The sequence below is a fragment of the Hyla sarda genome, chromosome 7 (genome assembly GCF_029499605.1).
Source record: "Hyla sarda isolate aHylSar1 chromosome 7, aHylSar1.hap1, whole genome shotgun sequence".
Taxonomy (NCBI): Eukaryota; Metazoa; Chordata; class Amphibia; order Anura; family Hylidae; genus Hyla; species Hyla sarda.
Genome location: NC_079195.1, coordinates 180,297,289 through 180,318,017, shown reverse-complemented (window position 1 = coordinate 180,318,017; position 20,729 = coordinate 180,297,289). Strand labels below are relative to the sequence as shown.

The 20,729-nt window shown below is 46.5% G+C and overlaps 1 protein-coding gene across 7 annotated transcripts in view; it reads left to right on the top strand.

Moving 5' to 3' along the window:
- Positions 1 to 19,640, top strand: part of LOC130282780 (oocyte zinc finger protein XlCOF6.1-like) — a 136,372-nt gene extending 116,732 nt beyond the window's left edge. For 2 of the 7 annotated variants that reach the window (XM_056531491.1, XM_056531497.1), the window contains 2 exons: positions 2,072 to 2,171; positions 15,018 to 19,640. In XM_056531491.1, the coding sequence (XP_056387466.1) occupies positions 2,072 to 2,171; positions 15,018 to 16,603 (1,686 nt within the window). In that variant the 3' untranslated portion in view covers positions 16,604 to 19,640. Of the gene's footprint in view, positions 1 to 2,071; positions 2,172 to 4,994; positions 5,121 to 10,218; positions 12,554 to 15,017 lie in introns of those variants that run through there. The other 5 variants (XM_056531495.1, XM_056531494.1, XM_056531500.1 and 2 more) reach the window with 5 other exon arrangements.
- Positions 19,641 to 20,729: the final 1,089 nt, after the last annotated feature.

The window sequence follows — 20,729 nt, the reverse complement described above, 5'->3', positions numbered from 1 at the left end:
GGGTCGCCAAGACAGATATGTGCTGATATGGCAGCCCTGGTTGGCTTTTGTGGAGTCCCCGCTTTACAGGACGGGTTAACTTCAGATATGTTATGGATCACCTCTTCCCTGGCCTAATGGGTGGCCGGACCTCCGGTGGGGAATTGCGTGGACTGATTCTGATGGCTGCGGTTCAGTTGGCGGAGGACTGACGGTGGACAGGCTCTGAATGGTTAGTGGTTTTCTTTCAGTTCCTCCCCTATTTACCCATGTTTTCCTTTCTTTTTATGTTCTACCATGAATGCCCACCCTTGGGTATCTTCCTCCGGAACATGGACTAAAGCATCCACCAACTCCTGGACAGTCTGTGGTGCAACGTAGAGTTGGTAGATGGAGCGAGACATGATGTTCCAGATGTGCTCAATCAGATTCAGGTCTGGGGAACGGGCGGGCCAGTCCATAGCATCAATGCCTTCCTCTTGCAGGAACTGCTGACACACTCCAGCCACGTGAGGTCTAGTATTGTCTTGCATTAGGAGGAACCCAGGGCCAACCGCACCAGCATATGGTCTCACTAGGGGTCTAAGGATCTCATCTCGATACCTAATGGCAGTCAGGCTCTTCAAGCACATGGAGGGCTGTGCAGCCCCCCAAAAAAGTGCCACCCCACACTATTACTGACCCACTGCCAAACCGGTTATGCTGGAGGATGTTGCAGGCAGCAGAACGTTCTCCACGGCATCTCCAGACTCTGTCATGTCTGTCTCATGTTCTCAGTGTGAACCTGCCTTCATCTGTGAAGAGCACAGGGCGCCAGTGGCGAATTTGCCAATCTCGGTGTTCTCTGGCAAATGCCAAACGTCCTGCACAGTGTTGGGCTGTAAGCACAACCCCCACCAATGGATGTCGGGCCCTCATACCACCCTCATGGAGTCTGTTTCTGACTGGTTAAGTGGACACATGCACATTTGTGGCCTGCTGGAGGTCATTTTGATGGGCTTTGGCAGTGCTCCTCATTGCACAATGGCGGAGGTAGCGGTCCTGCTGCTGGGTTGTTGCCCTCTTCCACATCTCCTGATGTACTGGCCTGTCTCCTGGTAGCGCCTCCATGCTCTGGACACTACACTGACAGACACTGACCTTCTTGCCACAGCTCGCATTGATGTGCCATCCTGGATGAGCTGCACTACCTGAGCCACTTGTGTGGGTTGTATACTCTGTCTCATGCGACCACTAGAGTGAAAGCACCGCCAGCATTCAAAAGTGACCAAAACATCAGCCAGGAAGCATATGAACTGAGAAGTGGTCTGTGGTCACCACATGCATAACCACTCCTTTATTGGGGGTATCTTGCCAATTGCCTTTAATTTCCACCTGTTGTCTGTTCCATTTGCACAACAGCATGTGAAATTGGTTGTCAGTCAGTGTTGCTTCCTGAGTGGACAGTGTGATTTCACAGAAGTGTCATTGACTTGGAGTTACATTGTGTTGTTTTAGTGTTCCCTGTATTTTTTTGAGCAGTGTACAAAGAAGAAAGCAGTCCTACTAGGTAAAATGGTTGTGCAGTGTTTTTGTAGGTGTCAATGAATATACTATCTAGAAAGACTATACTGTCTAGAAAATATAATAGTAACTTATTATTAATATAAATTAACAGACCAAAAATATAATTTGTTTAAAAAATGGTTTTAAATAAATATAATTGCATAAATAAATGTAAAAAGAAACCCATATCAACTAGTAATCCACAAATAATTATAGATTATAGATCATAGATTGTATGCTGAGAGCAAATTCATTAATTAAAAAAAAAAAAAAAAGTCAGACAATTAAAGGATGAAGAATAGACAGTCAAAAATATATTTTGATGGTACTTAGTGATAGTAAATATTGGCTAGAGGCGTCCCCTTATTTCAATAACAGTAAAAATGGAATCTGAATAGTGGAGTGAAATCACTTCTTTTTATTTGCAAAGTTGGTCACCTGAATGTTTTTCTTATTTTTTTTTTAAACTAGGTACCAGTAACTATAAACTCTTGCTATCAAATCTGCGGCTGTTTGCTTAATTCACACATTTTTTTCATTGTATTAGGTAACACATCTGAGTGATGTAAAATCTGAAGACATAACAGAAGTAGAGACACATATGGGTGAAACCGAGCTGTTTAAGCAGGAACTTCCTATAGATATCGGTGAGTGATAACCATTTACAGCTAAAAAACACACACACACCTCCTCCTTGATAAATCTTCACAGTAATCTTTTTTATTGTATTGCCCTCTGTCAGTACAATCTTAGAGAACCGGTCTTCTCTGCACCCATCACCCCCCCCCCCCCTCCCATTCTCTTGCACTCACATCCCTTCATAGCATTTTACAATAAAAGATACCAATGATTTTTATGTCCGCCAATTGGTAACAATTCTCAAAATAAGAGTGATCCATAAAAAGCTTGAAGTCCCTAAGATGTAACTTTTAATAGATAAATTAAAATGTCACCAAAAAAAAAAAAGTGCTAAAATTTATAATACCAATCCCTTCCTACAGCCACAGAACAGGGATAGCCAGACAGGATTACTGTAGCGCCACTATTCCCACCGCTACATAGATACCGCCTCAAAGAATTAATTCTAAACCCACTGCAGTATGTTGTGGAATTGCCAATTTGAGAGTGGAAATAAGCCATAATAACACAATTAGACAGTAAATCCATGCGCAATTCGGTTTCTATGGGATACTGCCCGGCCACAGCCTGCGTCATCGCTCTGCTCCATTTGCTTAGGGAGCAGAGCGGTGAAGCATGCTGTCAATAAGTATAACTTATCATAAAGTCCCATCAAAACAAAAATGGTACCGATAAAAACTTCAGATCACGGTGCAAAAAATTAACCCTCATACAGATCTGTATATGGAAAAATTTAAAGGTTATAGAGGTCAGAAGATAATTTTTAAAACCTATATAAATTAGGTATCCTTGTAACCGTATAGACCTTCAGAATAAAAATATGGTGTCATTTTTACCAAAAAGTGCACTGTGTAGAATCGGAAGCCCCCAACAGTTAATAAATGGTGTTTTTTTTTCTTTTTCCAATTTTGCCCTAATATTTTTTTTCTGGTTTCGCCATAAATTTTGTGGTGAAATGATTGATGTCATTACAAAATACAATTGGTGGCACAAACAATAAGCCCTCATATGGGTCAGTAGGTGCAAAATTGGAAGTGTTTTGTATTTTCCACCTCACCTTCTGAAAATCAGAAGTGCAAAAATGAAAAAACCTGTGGTCCTTAAAGGGGTACTCCGCCCCTGGCATCTTATCCCCTATCCAAAGGATAGGGGATAAAATGTTAGATCGCCGCAGTCCCGCTGCTGGGGACCCCGGGGATCGCCGCTGCGGCACCCCGCCATCATTACAGCACAGAGCGAGTTCGCTCTGTGCGTAATGACGGGCGATACAGGGGCCGGAGCAGCGTGACGTCATGGCTCCACCCCTCATGACATCACGGCCCGTCCCCTTAATGCAAGTCTATGGCAGGGGGCGTGATGACCGCCACACCCCCTCCCATAGACTTGTATTGACGGGGCAGGCCGTGACGTCACGAGGGGCGGAGCCATGACGTAACGATGCTCCGGCCCCTGTATTGCCCGTCATTACGTGCAGGAATGATAGAGGGGTGCTGCAGCAGGGATCCCCGGGGTCCCCAGCAGCGGGACTCCAGCGATCTGACATCTTATCCCCTATCCTTTGGATAGGGGATAAGATGTCTAGGGGCGGAGTACCCCTTTAAGGGGTTAAACTTCGGTATCTCTGCACTGTAGGGTTTAGTGAACTAATGTACATATTCAGGGTCAAAATACGTATATATCCATACCCCTACTTTATACCCTAAAAACCTGCTGACAATTAACACTTTAAGTTACAATTGGTACAATTTTGTTGGTTCTAAAAAAAAATGTCTTTCTTTCTCATTTATTTCTTTTTTACTTACCGTACGTACTCGAGTATAAGCCAACCCGAATATAAGCCGAGGCCCCTAATTTCACCCCAGGAAAAGTTACTGACTCGACTATAAACCTAGGGTGGGAAATACATTATCCCCCTGTCATCATCCAGACCCCCGTCATTAACAACTTCATCATCATCCCCCCCTTCATCACCCCCCCTTCATCATCACTGCCTGTCATCATCCTCCTGTCATCATCCCACACCCCCCTTGATCATCACAGCCTGTCATCATCCCCCCTTCATCATCCCCCCTTCATCATCACTGCCTGTCATCATCCTCCTGTCATCATCCCACACCCCCCTTCATCATCACCGCCTGTCATCATTACCCTGTCATCATAGCACACACCCCCTTCATCATCACCACTTGTCATCATCGAACCCCATCCCTACCCCATCATCATCACTGCCTGTCATCATCCCCCCTGTCATAATCCCACCCCCCCCTTCATCATCACCCTGTCATCATCCCACACCCCCCCTTCATCATCACCGCCTGTCATCATTACCCTGTCATCATAGCACACCCCCCTTCATCATCACCGCTTGTCATCATCCCACCCCCCCACCCCCTCCATCATCACCGCTTGTCAATGTCTGATTACAGTGGTCTGCAACCTGCGGACCTCCAGATGTTCCAAAACTACAACTCCCAGCATGCCCGGACAGCCACCGGCTGTCCGGGCATGCTGGGAGTAGTAGTTTTGAAACATCTGGAGGTCCACAGGTTGAAGACCACTGCGGTCTTCGTCATCATCCAGACCCCCCACCCCCTTTAGTTTTGTACTCGCCTCCCCTCGGCGGGACGCTAGGGTGAGCTGGTCCGGGCCATCTGTGCTGCAGGGACCGTCGTTCTGGGCTGTCCATCTTCACCATGGGGAGGCCCTCTTCTCCGCGCTTCAGGCCCGGAATAGTGACGTTGCCTTGACGACGAAGCACAGGGACGTTGCTCATGAACGTCCCTGTGCGTCGTCAAGGCAACGTCATTATTCCGGGGTTGGGTCTGAAGCGCGGAGAAGAGGCCCCCCGGTGAAGATGGACAGCCCGGAATGACTATCCCTCACTACCGGACGGTCCCTCACTACCGGACGATCCCTCACTACCGGACCAGCTCACCCTAACGTCCCGCCGAGGGGAGGTGAGTACAAAAGTAAAGGGGGGGCCGGGGGGGGGGGGGGTCTGGATGATGACAAATCCCAAGAAGGTCGGCACTGCAACCAATAGTTGGTGCCCGAGGACCAATGTAACAAGAATCCAGTAGAAAGAAGGGTCCCGGCACTCAGAAGCTTTTTGAAATCTCAAAGGTTTTTATTTATGCAACATGCATAGCATACAGGGTAGGTACGCGTTACGGCTCAATAGCCTTTGTCAACCTGGTTGACAAAGGCTATTGAGCCGTAACGCGTACCTACCCTGTATGCTATGCATGTTGCATAAATAAAAACCTTTGAGATTTCAAAAAGCTTCTGAGTGCCGGGACCCTTCTTTCTACTGGATGATGACAAAGGCCGATGGCTGTCCGGGCTTGCTGGGAGTTGTAGTTTTGAAACATCTGGAGGTCCGCAGGTTGAAGACCACTAAGGGCGGAGAGTTCACTCGAGTATAAGCCGAGGGGGGTGTTTTCAGCACGAAAAATCGTGCTGAAAATCTCGGCTTATACTCGAGTATATACAGTATTCCTACATTGTAATTTTAGGAATTATGAATAAAATTTAAGTTTCTCATTCGCTCTTCATTGGGAGACACCTAACTGATGGGGTATATGCTCTTGCCACTAGGAGGCGCTGACACTAGGAAAAAGAATAGTCTGCTCCTCCCTGGCAGGATATACCCGCCCACCTGCAGTGAGGCAATCAGTTTTAGCTAGTGTCACTTAGGAGGTAGACACACAGCTCTCCTGGTCTTTTTATTATTTTCTAGTAAGGGCTGTTTAGTCAGGTTCTTTACTCCTTTTTGTTTCCCTTTTTCAGGTGGGGGTTCAGGAGTATGGCGCTACCTGTTCCCCCATATGCGGCTAAGGGGCACGGGACATTGACGAAGATTCCAATGCACCGTTAACCCCTTCACACCAACGGCCAGCGCCTGGGGTTGCACCGTGGGTCCAGGTCCCCCTATTTTGACTGCTCGTCTTGGGCTGTAGCAGCATGACGTGATGTAGGTGACTGAAATGCTGGCTGAAGACGTCTCTAGGTGAGTATGTGAAGATAGGTGAGTATGTACAGATGGTTGGGTGAGTATGTTCCCCTCCCTGCACGGGACTTAAGGGTTTATTCCTTTCCTTGTGGTTTTCAGGGGTCTGACTCTTGTGGGGATGTTTAATGGGGTCGGGGCTCTCACTGTTAGTGTCACTTGTCCCGGGCAGCCGCTGTTTTTTGCGGCAGCTCCCTTTTATTCATTTCTCCACAGTCACGGCTCCAGCCACGGCGCTGTGCTGGCCGGCGGCGGAAGCCATAATGCAGGTAACTCTGCCCCCCTTCTTGCCAAGTTCCGAGCGGGAACCTGGGGTCTCAGCTGTGGGGATGCTCTCTGCCGGCGCTGCCTTCAGAGCGCTGACAGGGGAGAGAGACTCTGCCTCTCCTGACGGGGCTTTGCTCCGCCCCTCTCCTCCCCACAGCAAGCTCTCCGGTCTGGCGCGCTGCAGGGGCATACTGACTACCAGCCGACTACCCCCGGGCAGCGGTCGTGAGTCTGCGCGGGGCTTCGGGCGCTGCTGTCCCTCGCGCCGCGATCGACAACTCTCCCGCCGGAGGGACAGGGATAAGGAGCTTTGCTCCTCCCCCGTCTTCTTCAGAGCGGGACCTGTCAGCTGCGGACGGGGACTCTGAGCTTAACTCCGCCCCCGTCTTTAGTGCGGGACTCTTCGCTCCCGGACAGGGTATCGGAGCTTTGCTCCGCCCCGTCTTCTTCAGAGCAGGACTCTCTGCTCCCAGACAGGGACTCGGAGCTGGGCTCCGCCCCCGTCTTCTTCAGAGCAGGACCCCGCTCCCGGACGGGGACTCGGAGCTTTGCTCCGCCCCCGTCTTCTCAAGAGCGGGACTCGTCCGCTCCCGGACGGGGACTCAGAGCTTAGCTCCGCCCCCGTCTTTTGTCACAGCAGGACCCCGCTCCAGGACGGGGACTCTGAGCTTAGCTCTGCCCCCCGTCTTTCTTTCCCGTCCGCTCCCGCAACCTTAGTGCGGCGGGTGTGTTGCTGGACGGGGACTGGTACATGTCCCCGTCCATACAGCAGTAAAGTGGGGGACTACATTTCCCACCACAGCGGCTCGCTCTCTTTGGAGGTGGGGGAGTGGGCTTAGCTCCACCACCCCTCCCCATCCCCCCCCCCCCCCTCTCCCAGAGGGCGGAAACACAATCTTGCATTAGTAATATTTATTTAAAAAAAAAAAAAAAAAAAACTGTTTTTCTGGCCATTTGGTGCAGTTTGGCACCCTCTTGTGGCCAATCCTGGCATTACATTGTATTTGCTTTAAGTTTAATGCCTACAGCCCTGGGTTCCTGGAGTCACTCCTGCTGGCCTTCCGTTACCTCCTTACTGGGAGTGGTTCGCTGTCTGCTCTGGACCCATATCTATGGCAGAGCGTTGGTTGTTCAGGGTAGAATTCTTCTGCAGTTCCGATACTCCACTGCTGGGTGCCGTATATGGAGAACTGACCAATGTGTCTTCAGGTCCCATACCAGTAAGCCAGACAGTGGTCTGCATGGCTTCCTCTGCCGTTTGTCACACGTCTCACAGCTCATGTATCTGTTGCTGCAGTTCCGATACCCACTGCTGGGTGTGGTATATGGAGAACTGACCCAATGTGTCTTCAGGACCCATACCAGTTAGCCAGACAATGGTCTGCATGGTTTACTCTGCTGCTTGGCGCACGTCTCTCGGCTGATGTATCCGTTGCTGCAGTTCCGATACCCCACTGCTGGGTCTGGTATATGGAGAACTGACCAATGTGCCTTCAGGACCCATACCAGTAAGCCAGACAGTGGTCTGCATGGTTCTCTCTGCCGTTTGCCACACTTATCACGGCTCATGTATCTGTCGCTGCAGTTCCAATACCCCACTGCTGGGTGCGGTACATGGAGGACTGACCGATGTGTCTTCAGGACCCATACAGTAAGCCAGCCAGTGGTCTGCATGGTTTCCTCTGTTACTTTTTACACGTCTCACGGCTGAGGTGTTTGTGGCGGCAGTTCCGATATCCCACTGCTGTGTGCGGTATATGGAGGACTGAACCGATGTGTCTTAAGGACCCTAAGGCTCGTTACGAAGTCTTCTATGGACCCCTTCCAGTAAGCCAGACAGTAATCTGCATAGTTTCCTACATCGCTGGTCACACGTTTCTTGGCTGCTGCATCTGCGACTAGCGTTCCGTTTCCTCGCTTCTGTTGGTGTGTATGGCTGTCTTCCGTGGATCCATGCCAGTAGGCCAGACGGTGGTCTGCATAGTTGACGACACCGTCACACGGCGGATGTGTTTGCGGCTGGTGTTCCAGTCCCTCTCTACTGAGTAAGGTACTGATGAGATGAATAGTTGTCGTCGGTGTATCCTTGCCAGTAAGCCTGACTGTGGTCTGCATGGTTGCTTACGCCGCCTGTCATACATCAGATGGCTGATGTATCTGCGTCTGGGGTTCCGGTCCCTCATTGCTCAGTGAAGTGCCGGTGGCATGCTTGGTTGTCTTCTGTGCACCCATGCCGGCTAGCCAGAGAGCGATCTGCAGGGTGGCCTACACCGTCTGTCAAACTTCAAACGGCTTCTGTATCTGCAGCGGTAGTTCTGGTACCTCATTGCTGGTGAGGTGCCAATGGGATGCATCGTTGTCTTGGACCCTTACCAGTGAGCCAGTCATTCATCTGCTTGGTGGTCGACACCGCCTTTCCTACATCTACCACATGTTGTCTCTGCTTCTGCAGTCTCTGTACCTCACTATTGTGAGTGGTGTCCGACGGAGTGTTCCATTATCTGCTCTGGTCCATGCCAGCCGGTGGTCTGTATGGTTGCCTGCACCGCCTGTCATACATCGCACGTCTGATGTATCTGAGACTGGGGTTCTGGTACCTCCCTACTGAGTGAGGTGCCAATACACTATCTCGTTTTCCATAGTACTCTACCTGTCTAACTGGTAGTGGTCTGCAAGGTTTCCTGCGCCACTTGTTACGCATCACATCACCGGTGTATCTGCGAATGGTCTTCCAAACACTCACTACTTGGTGAGGTTCCCGCTGGGATGACTCTCTGTCCGCTAGGGACTCATGCCGGTAAGCCAGATAGTTGTCTGCATTTTTTCTTCTGCCGACTATCTCACGGCAGATGTTTTTTTGCGGCTAGTATTCCAGTACCCCACTGTGGTGGGTGGTGTACGTGGAACTGACCCAGTGTGTCCCATAGACACTATGCGGGATGTCAAGGATACGTTACTCGGTTACTCTGCTTCTCTCTATCTCTCTCCAGGGGGCGGGGTTTCTTGGCTCCCCACCCTTCCTCCTTTGTTGTAGGTGCGCAGTTCTCTCCGGTCTGGCTGTACCCCTTCCCTATGGTCTGGGGGGGTTCCTTTCTCAGCCAGACTGCTGCTTTGGGTCATCTACCATGCATTGTCGCCCTGTGGACGATAGTTCACCGCTGCCATGGTAGTTTTCGTGGGAGTCTCTCCGATTTGCCCCATGTGCCTTATACACTGCACCACATACTGGTTTACTGGGTGGCCTGCTTGGCAGGTCCCTCTCTGCATGCCCGCTACTCTGTGTACGGGCCGGTATCTCTCCCCACTGTGCATCGTCGTGTGCAGGACCAGTCGTGGCCACGGTCTTTTTTGCCCTATGGCCAGACTGTGTCTGTTTGGTGTTCCAATCCACCTGGTCACCTCCTACATTCGGCCGCAAGTGCAGCTGTAGTCCGGTGTCTCTCACTCGGGTGCAGTCCCGCAGAGTGTGTGCATGTGGGTTCTTAGGTTCCTTCTTCCTGTAGGTCACACTGTTGACCTTTTTTCCTGCTCCACATCCATTCTTCCTCTCCTGAGTCTGCGACCGCAGCCCTGGTGCCTAGCACCATTGGGGAGTTGGGGTGTGGGTTTTTTTTTTTTTTTGTCTGTGGATTCCGGGGCCTTTTGCTGCAACATGAGCGTCTTTGTTCTACTTTCTTAGGTTGCACTCTTGGTCTGCTGTGGGCGTAACTCCTTCCTGCTGGTCCTGTGGATGTTTTCACAGTGTCTGCAGTCTTGGTCCGCCGCTGTTGTCGTGAGGTCCTCAGGTCGGTGTTCCCACATATGCTAGGACCGGTTCGCAGGTGTAGAGCCACCTTCTTTGCTCGGTAGTGCGCTCCGGGGCTTACGGCACTGTTGTATCCGCAGTTCCGGGGCGGTTGAGCACCTCTTTTCTGACATGGGGCCTGCTGGGGCACCTATTGGTTCAGCCTCTCCCTGTACTTCGGATGTTCTTTTCCAGGGTTTCTGTCCGGGTGATCAGGTGCCTCCTCGTCACTATCTGGATTGACCCTCAACAGGTCTTGTATTTTTTGCCCAGCTTCGGAGTGCGGGGCTCCGATCCCTCTTGGATCGCACGGTGGCTCCTCCAGGCGGCGACGGTTGTGCTGGAGCCGGGGGGGCTTTGTCCGCCCAGTATTGGCTTTTCCCTGCTCCTTCTGCGCCTAGCCCGCTTGCCGCCCCCTTTTCACTTGGGGTGCGGGGATCAGGGTACTGTCGTAGGTCTCTACTCCAGTTGTCGTCTCGGCCACCCTTGTTTTTCCATCCTGGAGGGACTGTTTAGTTTTTGCTAAGATGCATTCCACAGTGGATTTTACAGTCTAGGCTTGTGTGCTTTCTGTACGCTATCACAGCCTAGTGCTCTGTATGTCCTTCTTACCTTTTTGCTGGGTCAGTCATAATGCATTGACCCCAGGTCCCCTGGGGTAATACTTCCAATGCCCGGATCCTGGGAGTCTGGCTGGGCTCTTATCGGTTATCCTTCATTTCCATTTTGACGAGATGTTTCTTGAGGCTGCTCGGGTCTTCTCGGACCACTCTGTTCTATCAATGTTGGTTCCCTTGATGGACTCTGCCCTGAGATGCTGCGGTGTGCCTTCTTCTCTCAGATTCCTTGAGCCTTGATGATGGTTCAGTTCTTGGACATTTATAGCGGCCGGCCTCCGACTCCTCAGTGATCCATTGGTCAGGGCGGTATTCCTGTTTTGCTCTCCTTCCTTTTCTTTCTGGAAGTTTTTTCGCAGGAGAGTTTTTTTGCAAGCATCTGGTTCCCTTTTTCCTGTGGTTTCTTGTCTCTCTATGGACCCAGGTGCCTTGGGTCCCTACAGAGGATGGACTTTTCCCTTGGTGTTCTGGTCCTTCTCCTTGGATGGGAGATCTTACAGGACCTCATTGTTCTGGGCCTAGTATGTCTCCGACCTGGGGACTCATCCATAGACCTTGCGGGCATGCGAGTTCAGTCTTGGACTGTCTCCTTTCTGCTTGTGTTTGTTTTTTCCCACCCTAGGGGACTGATTTGGTACGTCCCATCAGTTAGGTGTCCCCCAATGAAGAGCGATCGAGAAAAGGAGATTTTTTTGTACTGTAAAATCTTTCTCGTAGTCTTCATTGGGGGACACCACACCCACCCATTTCTTCTTTTTCCGGGATTCCTCTGGTCACGATCACACCCTATCGGTCCAGCCAAGACGCTAGAGAGAGTGTGATGGTGCAAGGGTTAAGGCCGCCAGACCTCTGGGTATCCACTACTAGTCCCAGCAAGTCACCAAATTAACCCTTAGATAAACGTGTTTCCACCAGAGCTGCCTTCAGAAAGGTGAGCTCCTATATTTAGAGATCAAAGACCAGAGCTGATTAATTAAACATTTAATCTGATAAAAGGTATCACAGTGCTATGCATAAAAATAAACAAATGACATACAGGTACAAAAAAATATAAAAGAGTTTAGCAAGGCAAGTTCAGAAAACAAAAGATGAAGTTCTTACAGCATGATAATATAGCAGTCCATGAGAGTGAGTTCCAGCTGTTCTTAGGATGGTCTTGTCAGCTTGTTGCACAGACTTGAACACCCTGAGTCTAGCATTGTTAAATATGATATATCTGCCTTTTTGGAAGGGAGACTCCATTCCCCCCTCCCCTCTGATCCCACCAGGGGGTCTCCTCTCTTCCTGACCCCTTATCTGTTTGATTATATGATGGGACCAGAGTGCATGACTTCAAAAAAGCCTTTGACTTCAAAGGAGATGTAAACAAACAGCCAGACCCCCAATAAAATGCAATACACAAACCCACAGTCTGAATGACCTCTCACCCCCAGGTCTTAGGTTATACACAGATACAATAAAAACACATGTATGTTTCCATAATCAGGCCTTGGGCCTGACACCTCTCTAGGGTCCTCCGGACGTTTTCCCTCTTGGGCTTCTCCAACTGCTTTGTGAAAAAAACTGATTGCCTCACTGCAGGTGGGCGGGTATATCCTGCCAGGGAGGAGCCGACTTTTCTTTTTCCTAGTGTCAGCACCTCCTAGTGGCAAGAGCATATACCCCATCAGTTAGGTGTCCCCCCAATGAAGACTACGGGAAAGAGATTTTACGGTGAGTACAAAAAAATCTCCTTTTTAGAATTCGGCCCCTTTTTGGTTTATTGTAATAAAGTCTAATTAAATTGCTTTATTTTTCCTGCAGCCCCATATATTTCTAAAGCAGTTCTAAAACTTGCAAAAGTCACATAATTTTTGTGCAAGCTCCAACTGTGCACAAAAATTATGCAACTCTTTTTCTACAAAGCTGGCAGGACTTGCAGCAGAAGGCATGTGGTTTCACACAAAGGGGGTTTGGTCACCCCCTACACCTCAAATGTATTACATATAATGTCCCCCTTAATTCTATGTCACTTAGTTCAGGCCACTCCTGTCTAATTGGTATATCTAGAAATGGTAATAACATGAACATATATATTAATGTATCACACCCTTGGGTTCACTGAAAGTCTAGAACAGTGATGGCGAACCTTTTTGAGCCCAAGTGCCCAAACCGTAATGCAAGCCAACTTTTTTTTCCCTCAAAGTGCCAGCAGAGCAATTAAATCGGAATACCGAGGTTTAAGTTTAGAAAAGACAACTCATACAGTTGCCATAACTAATTAACATATTGTGCTTTAAAAGAAGAACACAACAATGATCCAAACTTGTTTTTTTTTTTATTGATAGTTTATAGTTCCCCCACATTAGGTTGTAGTTCCCCCACATTAGATTGGCAGCACAGTTCCCCCACATTAGTCTGACAGTATAAGTCCCCCACATTAGGTTGTAGTTCCACCACATTACGTTGGCAGTATAGTTCCCCCACATTAGGTTGTAGTTCCTCACATTAGGTTGGCAGTATAGTTCCCCCACATTGGGTTGGCAGTATAGTTCCCCCACATTAGGTGTGCAGTATAGTTCACCCACATTAGGTGTGCAGTATAGTTCACCCACATTAGGTGTGCAGTATAGTTCACCCACATTAGGTGTGCAGTATAGTTCACCCACATTAGGTGTGCAGTATAGTTCACCCACATTAGGTGTGCAGTATAGTTCACCCACATTAGGTGTGCAGTATAGTTCACCCACATTAGGTGTGCAGTATAGTTCACCCACATTAGGTGCAGTATAGTTCAACCACATTAGGTGCAGTATAGTTCCCCACATTAGGTGCAGTATAGTTCCCCACATTAGGTGCAGTATAGTTCCCCACATTAGGTGTGCAGTATAGCTCCCCCACATTAGGTGTGCAGTATAGCTCCCCCACATTAGGTGTGCAGTATAGCTCCCCCACATTAGGTGCAGTATAGCTCCCCCACATTAGGTGCAGTATAGCTCCCCCACATTAGGTGCAGTATAGCTCCCCCACATTAGGTGCAGTAGAGTTTCCCCACATTAGGTGCAGTATAGTTTCCCTAAATTAGGTACAGTATAGTTTCCCCACATTAGGTGTGCAGTATAGCTCCCCCACATTAGGTGCAGTATAGTTTCCCCACATTAGGTGCAGTATAGTTTCCCCACATTAGGTGTGCAGTATAGCTCCCCCACATTAGGTGCAGTATAGCTCCCCCACATTAGGTGCAGTATAGCTCCCCCACATTAGGTGCAGTATAGCTCCCCCACATTAGGTGCAGTATAGCTCCCCCACATTAGGTGCAGTATAGCTCCCCCACATTAGGTGCAGTATAGCTCCCCCACATTAGGTGTGCAGTATAGTTTCCCCACATTAGGTGTGCAGTATAGCTCCCCCACATTAGGTGCAGTATAGTTCCCCCACATTAGGTGCAGTATAGTTCCCCCACATTAGGTGCAGTATAGTTTCCCCACATCAGGTGCAGTATAGTTCCCCCACTTAGGTGCAGTATAGCTCCCCCACAGACATACAGCCTTCAGCCATATACAGTGTATGGCTGGAGGCTGTATGCCTGTGTACTGCCCCACTTCAGTGCTCCGTCCAACGCTCCTCCAGTCAGGGGTCAGGCCATAGCAGTAGGTCCCGGGACCGGAGGAGCGGTGGTCGGAATACTGAAGATGACGTACATACAGGTAACTTACTATGCGCGCGCGTGCATCCTCCTCCTCGCTGCTCCGCTCCACTCTGCGGTTGCTGTCAGTTACATCCCTGTGTGCGCTACCTCCCGGCGGCCCCTGCGTTTTTAAAGTTAACGCGGGGCTGCAGAAAAGTAACCGGGGCATCCTTGTGTCCCGAAAAGATCTTTTGGGACACATGGATGTCTCGAATGGGCTGATGGCGAGCTATGGCCGCGTGCCCACAGAGGGGGCTCGGCGTGCCACCTGTGGCACGCGTGCCATAGGTTCGCCATCACTGGTCTAGAATGATAGACTGTTATTTTTATTTAAAGAAAAACAAATGTGCTCATCACTAGTGCTATAAAAGATCAGTATTATTACTATAGTTATTATGAGAAGTGATCAAGAGATTACCTTTATGGGTTCAACATTTTTAAATATCAATTCAATTATGTTTTTTAAAAGATTTAAAAAAAAAAAAAAAAAAAACCTTGTTTAATTTCCAGATGATTGCACCAAAAATCCAGGAAATCTCTATTTATCTCCAGATTATGAAGTCAAATATAACAATAACACAGAAGACAATCATGACATATGTTCCACTTTACTTCTTACACCAACTGTACCCGCAGACTTTCACAGTGATGCCCTGGAACCTTCATACTATCAATCACAAAATGTAGAACAAAGTACAGAAGAGAAAGAGAGTAAAACATTTACATGTTCTGAATGTGGGAAACATTTTAAAAAGAAATCTATTCTCTCTATGCATGTAAAAATCCACAAAGATGAAAGGCCATTTTCATGTCCAGAATGTGGAAAAAGTTTTAAAAGGAAATCAAGTGTTATTGAACATCAGATAACTCACAAAGCAGAGAGACCATTTCAATGTCCAGAATGTGGGAAACATTTTAAAAAGAAATCTATACTATCAATGCATGAGAGAATTCACAAAGATGAGAGGCCATTTTCATGTTCAGAATGTGGTAAAAGTTTTCGCCAGAGACCAGCTCTTTTCAAACATCAAAGAAGGCACAGAGGGGAGGAGCCATTTTCATGTTCAGAATGTGAGAGATGTTTTCAGCAGAAATCAGATCTTCTTATACATCAAAGATCTCATACAGGAGAGAAGCCATATTCATGTTCTGAGTGTGGAAAATGTTTTCGCCAGAGAGCATACCTTGTTTCACATCAGAGAACTCACACAGGGGAAAAACCATATTCATGTTCTGAGTGTGGAAAATGTTTTATGCAGAGATCGATACTTGTTCTGCATCAAAGAATTCACACAGGGGAAAAGCCTTTTTCATGTTCAGAATGTGGGAATGGTTTCATGCAGAAATCAGCCCTTGCTATGCATCAGAGAATTCACACAGGAGAAAAGCCATTTTCATGTTCAGAATGTGGGAAATGTTTTCGCTATAAGTCAGATCTCATTGTACATCAAAGAAGGCACAGAAAAGAGGAGGCGTTTTCATGTCCAGAATGTGAGAGAGGTTTTCAACAGAAATCTGACCTCATTGTGCATCAAAGAACTCACACAGGGGAGAAGCCGTATTCATGTTCTGAATGTGGGAAATGTTTTACCCAGAGAGCATCACTTTTTGCACATCAGAGAACTCACACAGGGGAGAAGCCCTTTTCATGTTCTGAGTGTGGGAAATGTTTTATGCAGAAATCAGTCCTTGTTATGCATCAAAGAATTCACACAGGGGAAAAGCCATTTTCATGTTTAGAATGTGGGAAATGTTTTTGTCGGAAATCGGATCTCATTGTACATCAAAAAAGGCACAGAAGGGAGGAGCCATTTTCATGTCTAGAATGTGGCAGAGGTTTTTTACAGAAATCGGCTCTCATTGTACATCAAAGAACTCACACAGGAGAGAAGCCACATTCATGTTCTGAATGTGGGAAATGCTTTACACAGAGATCATCCCTTGTCAGGCATATGGTAATCCATACAGGGGAAAAGCCATTTTCATGTTCAGAATGTGGAAAACGCTACAGCCATAAATCAGCAGTTGCTCAACATAAGAAGCGAAGCCATTTTCAGACTGTAGCAAATGATTTACCTTTAGATGTCGTGCTATAGGTAAATCAATTTGATTAAAAAAAAGACTTTATCAACAGAATGCTCTTGTTTTGACTTTTGTTCTTGGCATTTTTTTTCTAAAATATGCTCACAATCTATCTTTGCCCAGTGCCTGTGTTATACCCCACAACATACTGAGCACAGCACAAAACTGTGTGGCCAAATGGGACCTGGCTCATCTGCATAACACATTTCACTACCTTTTTTTGATGGCACAGGCCATTCCCTCCTTGCAGCAATCAAAGACCTGAAGGACACTGTGGAGCTGCAATAATCACCTGAGACTAAGTTGCTCTTATACTATGTGACAGATACACACAGGGAGGCAAATTTTTAACTTTTTCACTCCTTTTTTTTGGAGCTTCCATTTCCTTTTTATGCAAGTTTAATTTGTGCAAATGGTATCATGTTGTTCCATGATGTATGATGAATTAGCAAATATTTTTAGTGTACTTTTTTATTCTGTGGTTTTTACACTGTTTATTGAGTGAAATATTGTTGTACAAAATTTTTGCGACTTTTTAAAAAGTCTTACATGTGTAACAAGCCACAGCCCTTAAAGGGGTATTCCAGGATTTTTTTTTTTATTTGACTATCCTACAGGGGCTGTAAAGTTAGTGTAGTTCATAATATAGTGTCTGTACCTGTGTGTGACGGTGATTCTTATGTGATTTTCGCCCCAATATTTATTTTTAACAGCATACAAAATTACTCAGATCTTAGGATTTCCCAGGTTGCAGTGCTTCGATACATGACATCACTAGTCAGTTGTGCAAGGGGAGCCTGTCTTGCTTCAATGGGTGGAGCGACAGAGAGATAATTTAGCTACAGCTGTAGGCACCCTTATTAGAAAACACTGATCTTTTGAGCTTATTTGTGCTGCAATGGGTGGGGTGGCTGATGTGTGAGAGGGAGGAATGTAACTTCACACTTACAAGCATGGAACTATGGGATGTGTAGTTTAAAGGAGTACTCCGGTGGAAAACAATTTATTTTATTTTTTTCAAATCAACTGGTGCCAGAAAATTTTACAGATTTGTAAATTACTTCTATTTAAAAAATCTTACTCATTCCAATACTTATCAGCTGCTGTATGCTCCACAGGAAGCTGTATTTATTTCTGGAGTTCTTTTCAGTCTGACCACACTGCTCTCTGCTGACACCTCTGTCCGTATTAGGAACTGTCCAGAGCAGGATAGGTTTCCTATGGGGATTTGCTTGTACTCTGGAACTCCAGAAAGAAACACAACTTCCTCTGGAGCATACAGCTGCTGCTAAGTACAGGAAGGATTAAGATTTTATATAGAAGGAAATTTCAAATCTGTTTAACTTCCTGACACCAGTTAATATAAAAAATAAAAAAAAATTCCACTGGAGTACCCCTTTAAGAGACCAAACTCCAACAGGAAATACCCAGATAGCCTGGCAGGTATGTACTAAAATCACCTTATGGTGGATAACCCCTTTAATCCAGCCCCACTATTTGGCCAAAACTGAAATTGAAGAGCAAGATGATAAATCTTTAAAAAAGTTAACAAACCTTGTGGATCTGTAATCTGGACTGCAGTATATGAATACTTAATCTACCAAGAGAAGTATGTCTACTTACAAATCTTTTCTAGGGCCATAGCCTGGTAGATTTGTCTATCAGGGTCCCGAAAAAGCTGGGTAATAAACCATGCCATGTTATAATAGTAACTGCTGAATACTAAAGCTATCTAGATAAATCTCTGTCCACCATCCCAAATAGTGTCATAGCTAGGCAAATATGTGTGGTGGCCCGGTACCGTATTGCATACCGTACCTAGTGTGGTGGTCTCCAAAGTCAGAGTAACTACGCTCAGGTAGGGTCCCCCAGGTGAGATAGCCCCTAGTCGCCTCTCCTCTACTCTAATTCTACAATGTTGATACATGTACATATTTAGTAATAATGTATATTACTTACCTTGTTTAGCGTCGCAGGAACTTCGGTCATGTGACTATATTAATATCCTCTATGGTATGTTGGAGGACCTTTGGAGGTCCTTGGGTCACATGTTACCCATAATCCTTTGTAATGGTGATTGACACAAGTATTGGACCAATTAGCATTAGTCCAGCCCCTGCCCATATAAAGGAGCTGTAGCCAATTATCGCTCTCTTGGGTTGCTGCTCTCGTGGATGCCGGACTAGCAGGATGGATCTGCGCAACTTGCAAAGACACGCTAGGCCTGAAAACCTACCGGCCTACCTAGGCCTAAAATCTTCAGTAAAAGTTACAACTGTTTCAGCAAACTCTCCGGTTGTGGACATTCCATTATTATCTACCTCCCTATCGCTCTTGGGAAGGGTAGCGGTAGGACAAGATTACTGAGGAGCCCTCACCCTGGCGTCACGAATAGCAAGGGTTAACAAGCACCCTTTAGTCACCTCACAGCTACACTCCCCATACCCTACTCCCCCAGGCTATCACATATGCTTTTCAGAACTTAGGGTAACATTTATATAGAGATTGGGGGTAATAAACAAAACTTTGTGTGGCAGAAATGTGTTGAGCTTTGCACCCAATGATGCACAGATTATGTAAAACAGTTTCCTAATTCCCTATGCACCAAAAAGAATGGTATTCTGCGCAGAACAATTTTTAAAACCGTTTGTTAGACAGTTTTCTAACACATCTAATAAATGCACCAGATTTTGCACCACTTTTTAACATGTGTAGTTTTCGAGAAACACGTTTGCATTTGCACTGTCTAGAAATTACACTGTTTTTGCCTATTCCCCCAGTGTGTATTGCTATTGTATTGTAAGACTATTTTCCTCACATAGGTAAACTTCACTTTCAAGGACCAGGCATAGCAGGGTAACACTTCTCTAGTGCTGAAGTACATGCTACAATGAGTATAAATTAAATTAAAGCTGACCATTCACATTAGATGTGTGTTTTCCAAACCTGATTATTTTCTGGCACCGGTTGACCATCTACATATGCTTTTATCTCAGGGTGTTAAAGGAGTACTCAAGTGAAAAACATTTTTTTTTTTTTTTTTTTTTAAATCAACTGGTGCCAGAAAGTTAAACAGATTTGTAAATGACTTCTATTTAAAAATCTTAATCCTTCCAGTACTTATCAGCTGCTGTATACTACAAAGGAAGTTATGTTTCTTTCTGGAATTCTTTTCTGTCAGACCACAGTGCTCTCTGCTGACACCTCTGTCCATATCAGGAACTGTCCAGCAGGAAAGGTTTGCTATGGAGATTTGCTCCTACTCTGGACAGTTCCTGACATGTCAGCAGAGAGCACTGTGGTCAGACAGAAAAAAAAATTCAAAAAGAAAAGAACTTCCTCTGGAGCATAAAGCAGCTGACAAGTACTGGAAGGATTAAGATTTTTAAATAGAAGTAATTTACAAATCTGTTAACTTTATGGCACCACTTGATTTAAAAAAAAAAAAAATTAAAAAATTTAATTATACCCTGGAGTACCCCTTAAGCCGCCACAAGAGGAGTCAAGAACTTATCCTCACTCCATTCCAGTCACATGCCAAGGCAAGCTGGGTGTGAATGTGTATGTGGGGATTGAAGAGATGGCTGTCAGCTGAATGAGTGTTTAGCTGCTAGATATCTTATGTGCATAATGGCCCTGATACTATATAACAGTAGTCTTCATCCTGCGGACCTCCAGATGTTGCAAAACTACAATTCCGGGCATGCTGGGAGTTGAAGTTTTGCAACATCTGGAGGTCCACAGGTTGAAGACCACTGCTATATAGTATACCTAAACACATACAGAGTGATTATTTCCAGTTTAAATTCAATGCTTGACACGAGTGATAGAATTGCACTTTGTCAAATTTTTGCCCAAAAAACCCCCCAAAACTATGGCCCCTCAAATTATTGCAGAGTTGAATGCAAGTTTAAGGGCACCAGTATCAGGGCATTTATTGCATAAAGACAATATCCATGGCAGAGACGCAATAGCCAAACGTTTGTTGACACTTGAAAGGTCAAACAGCATGTTCAGTGGTGCAAAGATGACAAAGCTTTAATACTGGGGGTATGAAAATGTGAAATGGTCTGATGAGATTTTACTGTTCTTCCTACTCCCAGTTGTGTGTATGTCTGGAGATCCCTGAATGAAGCCTAC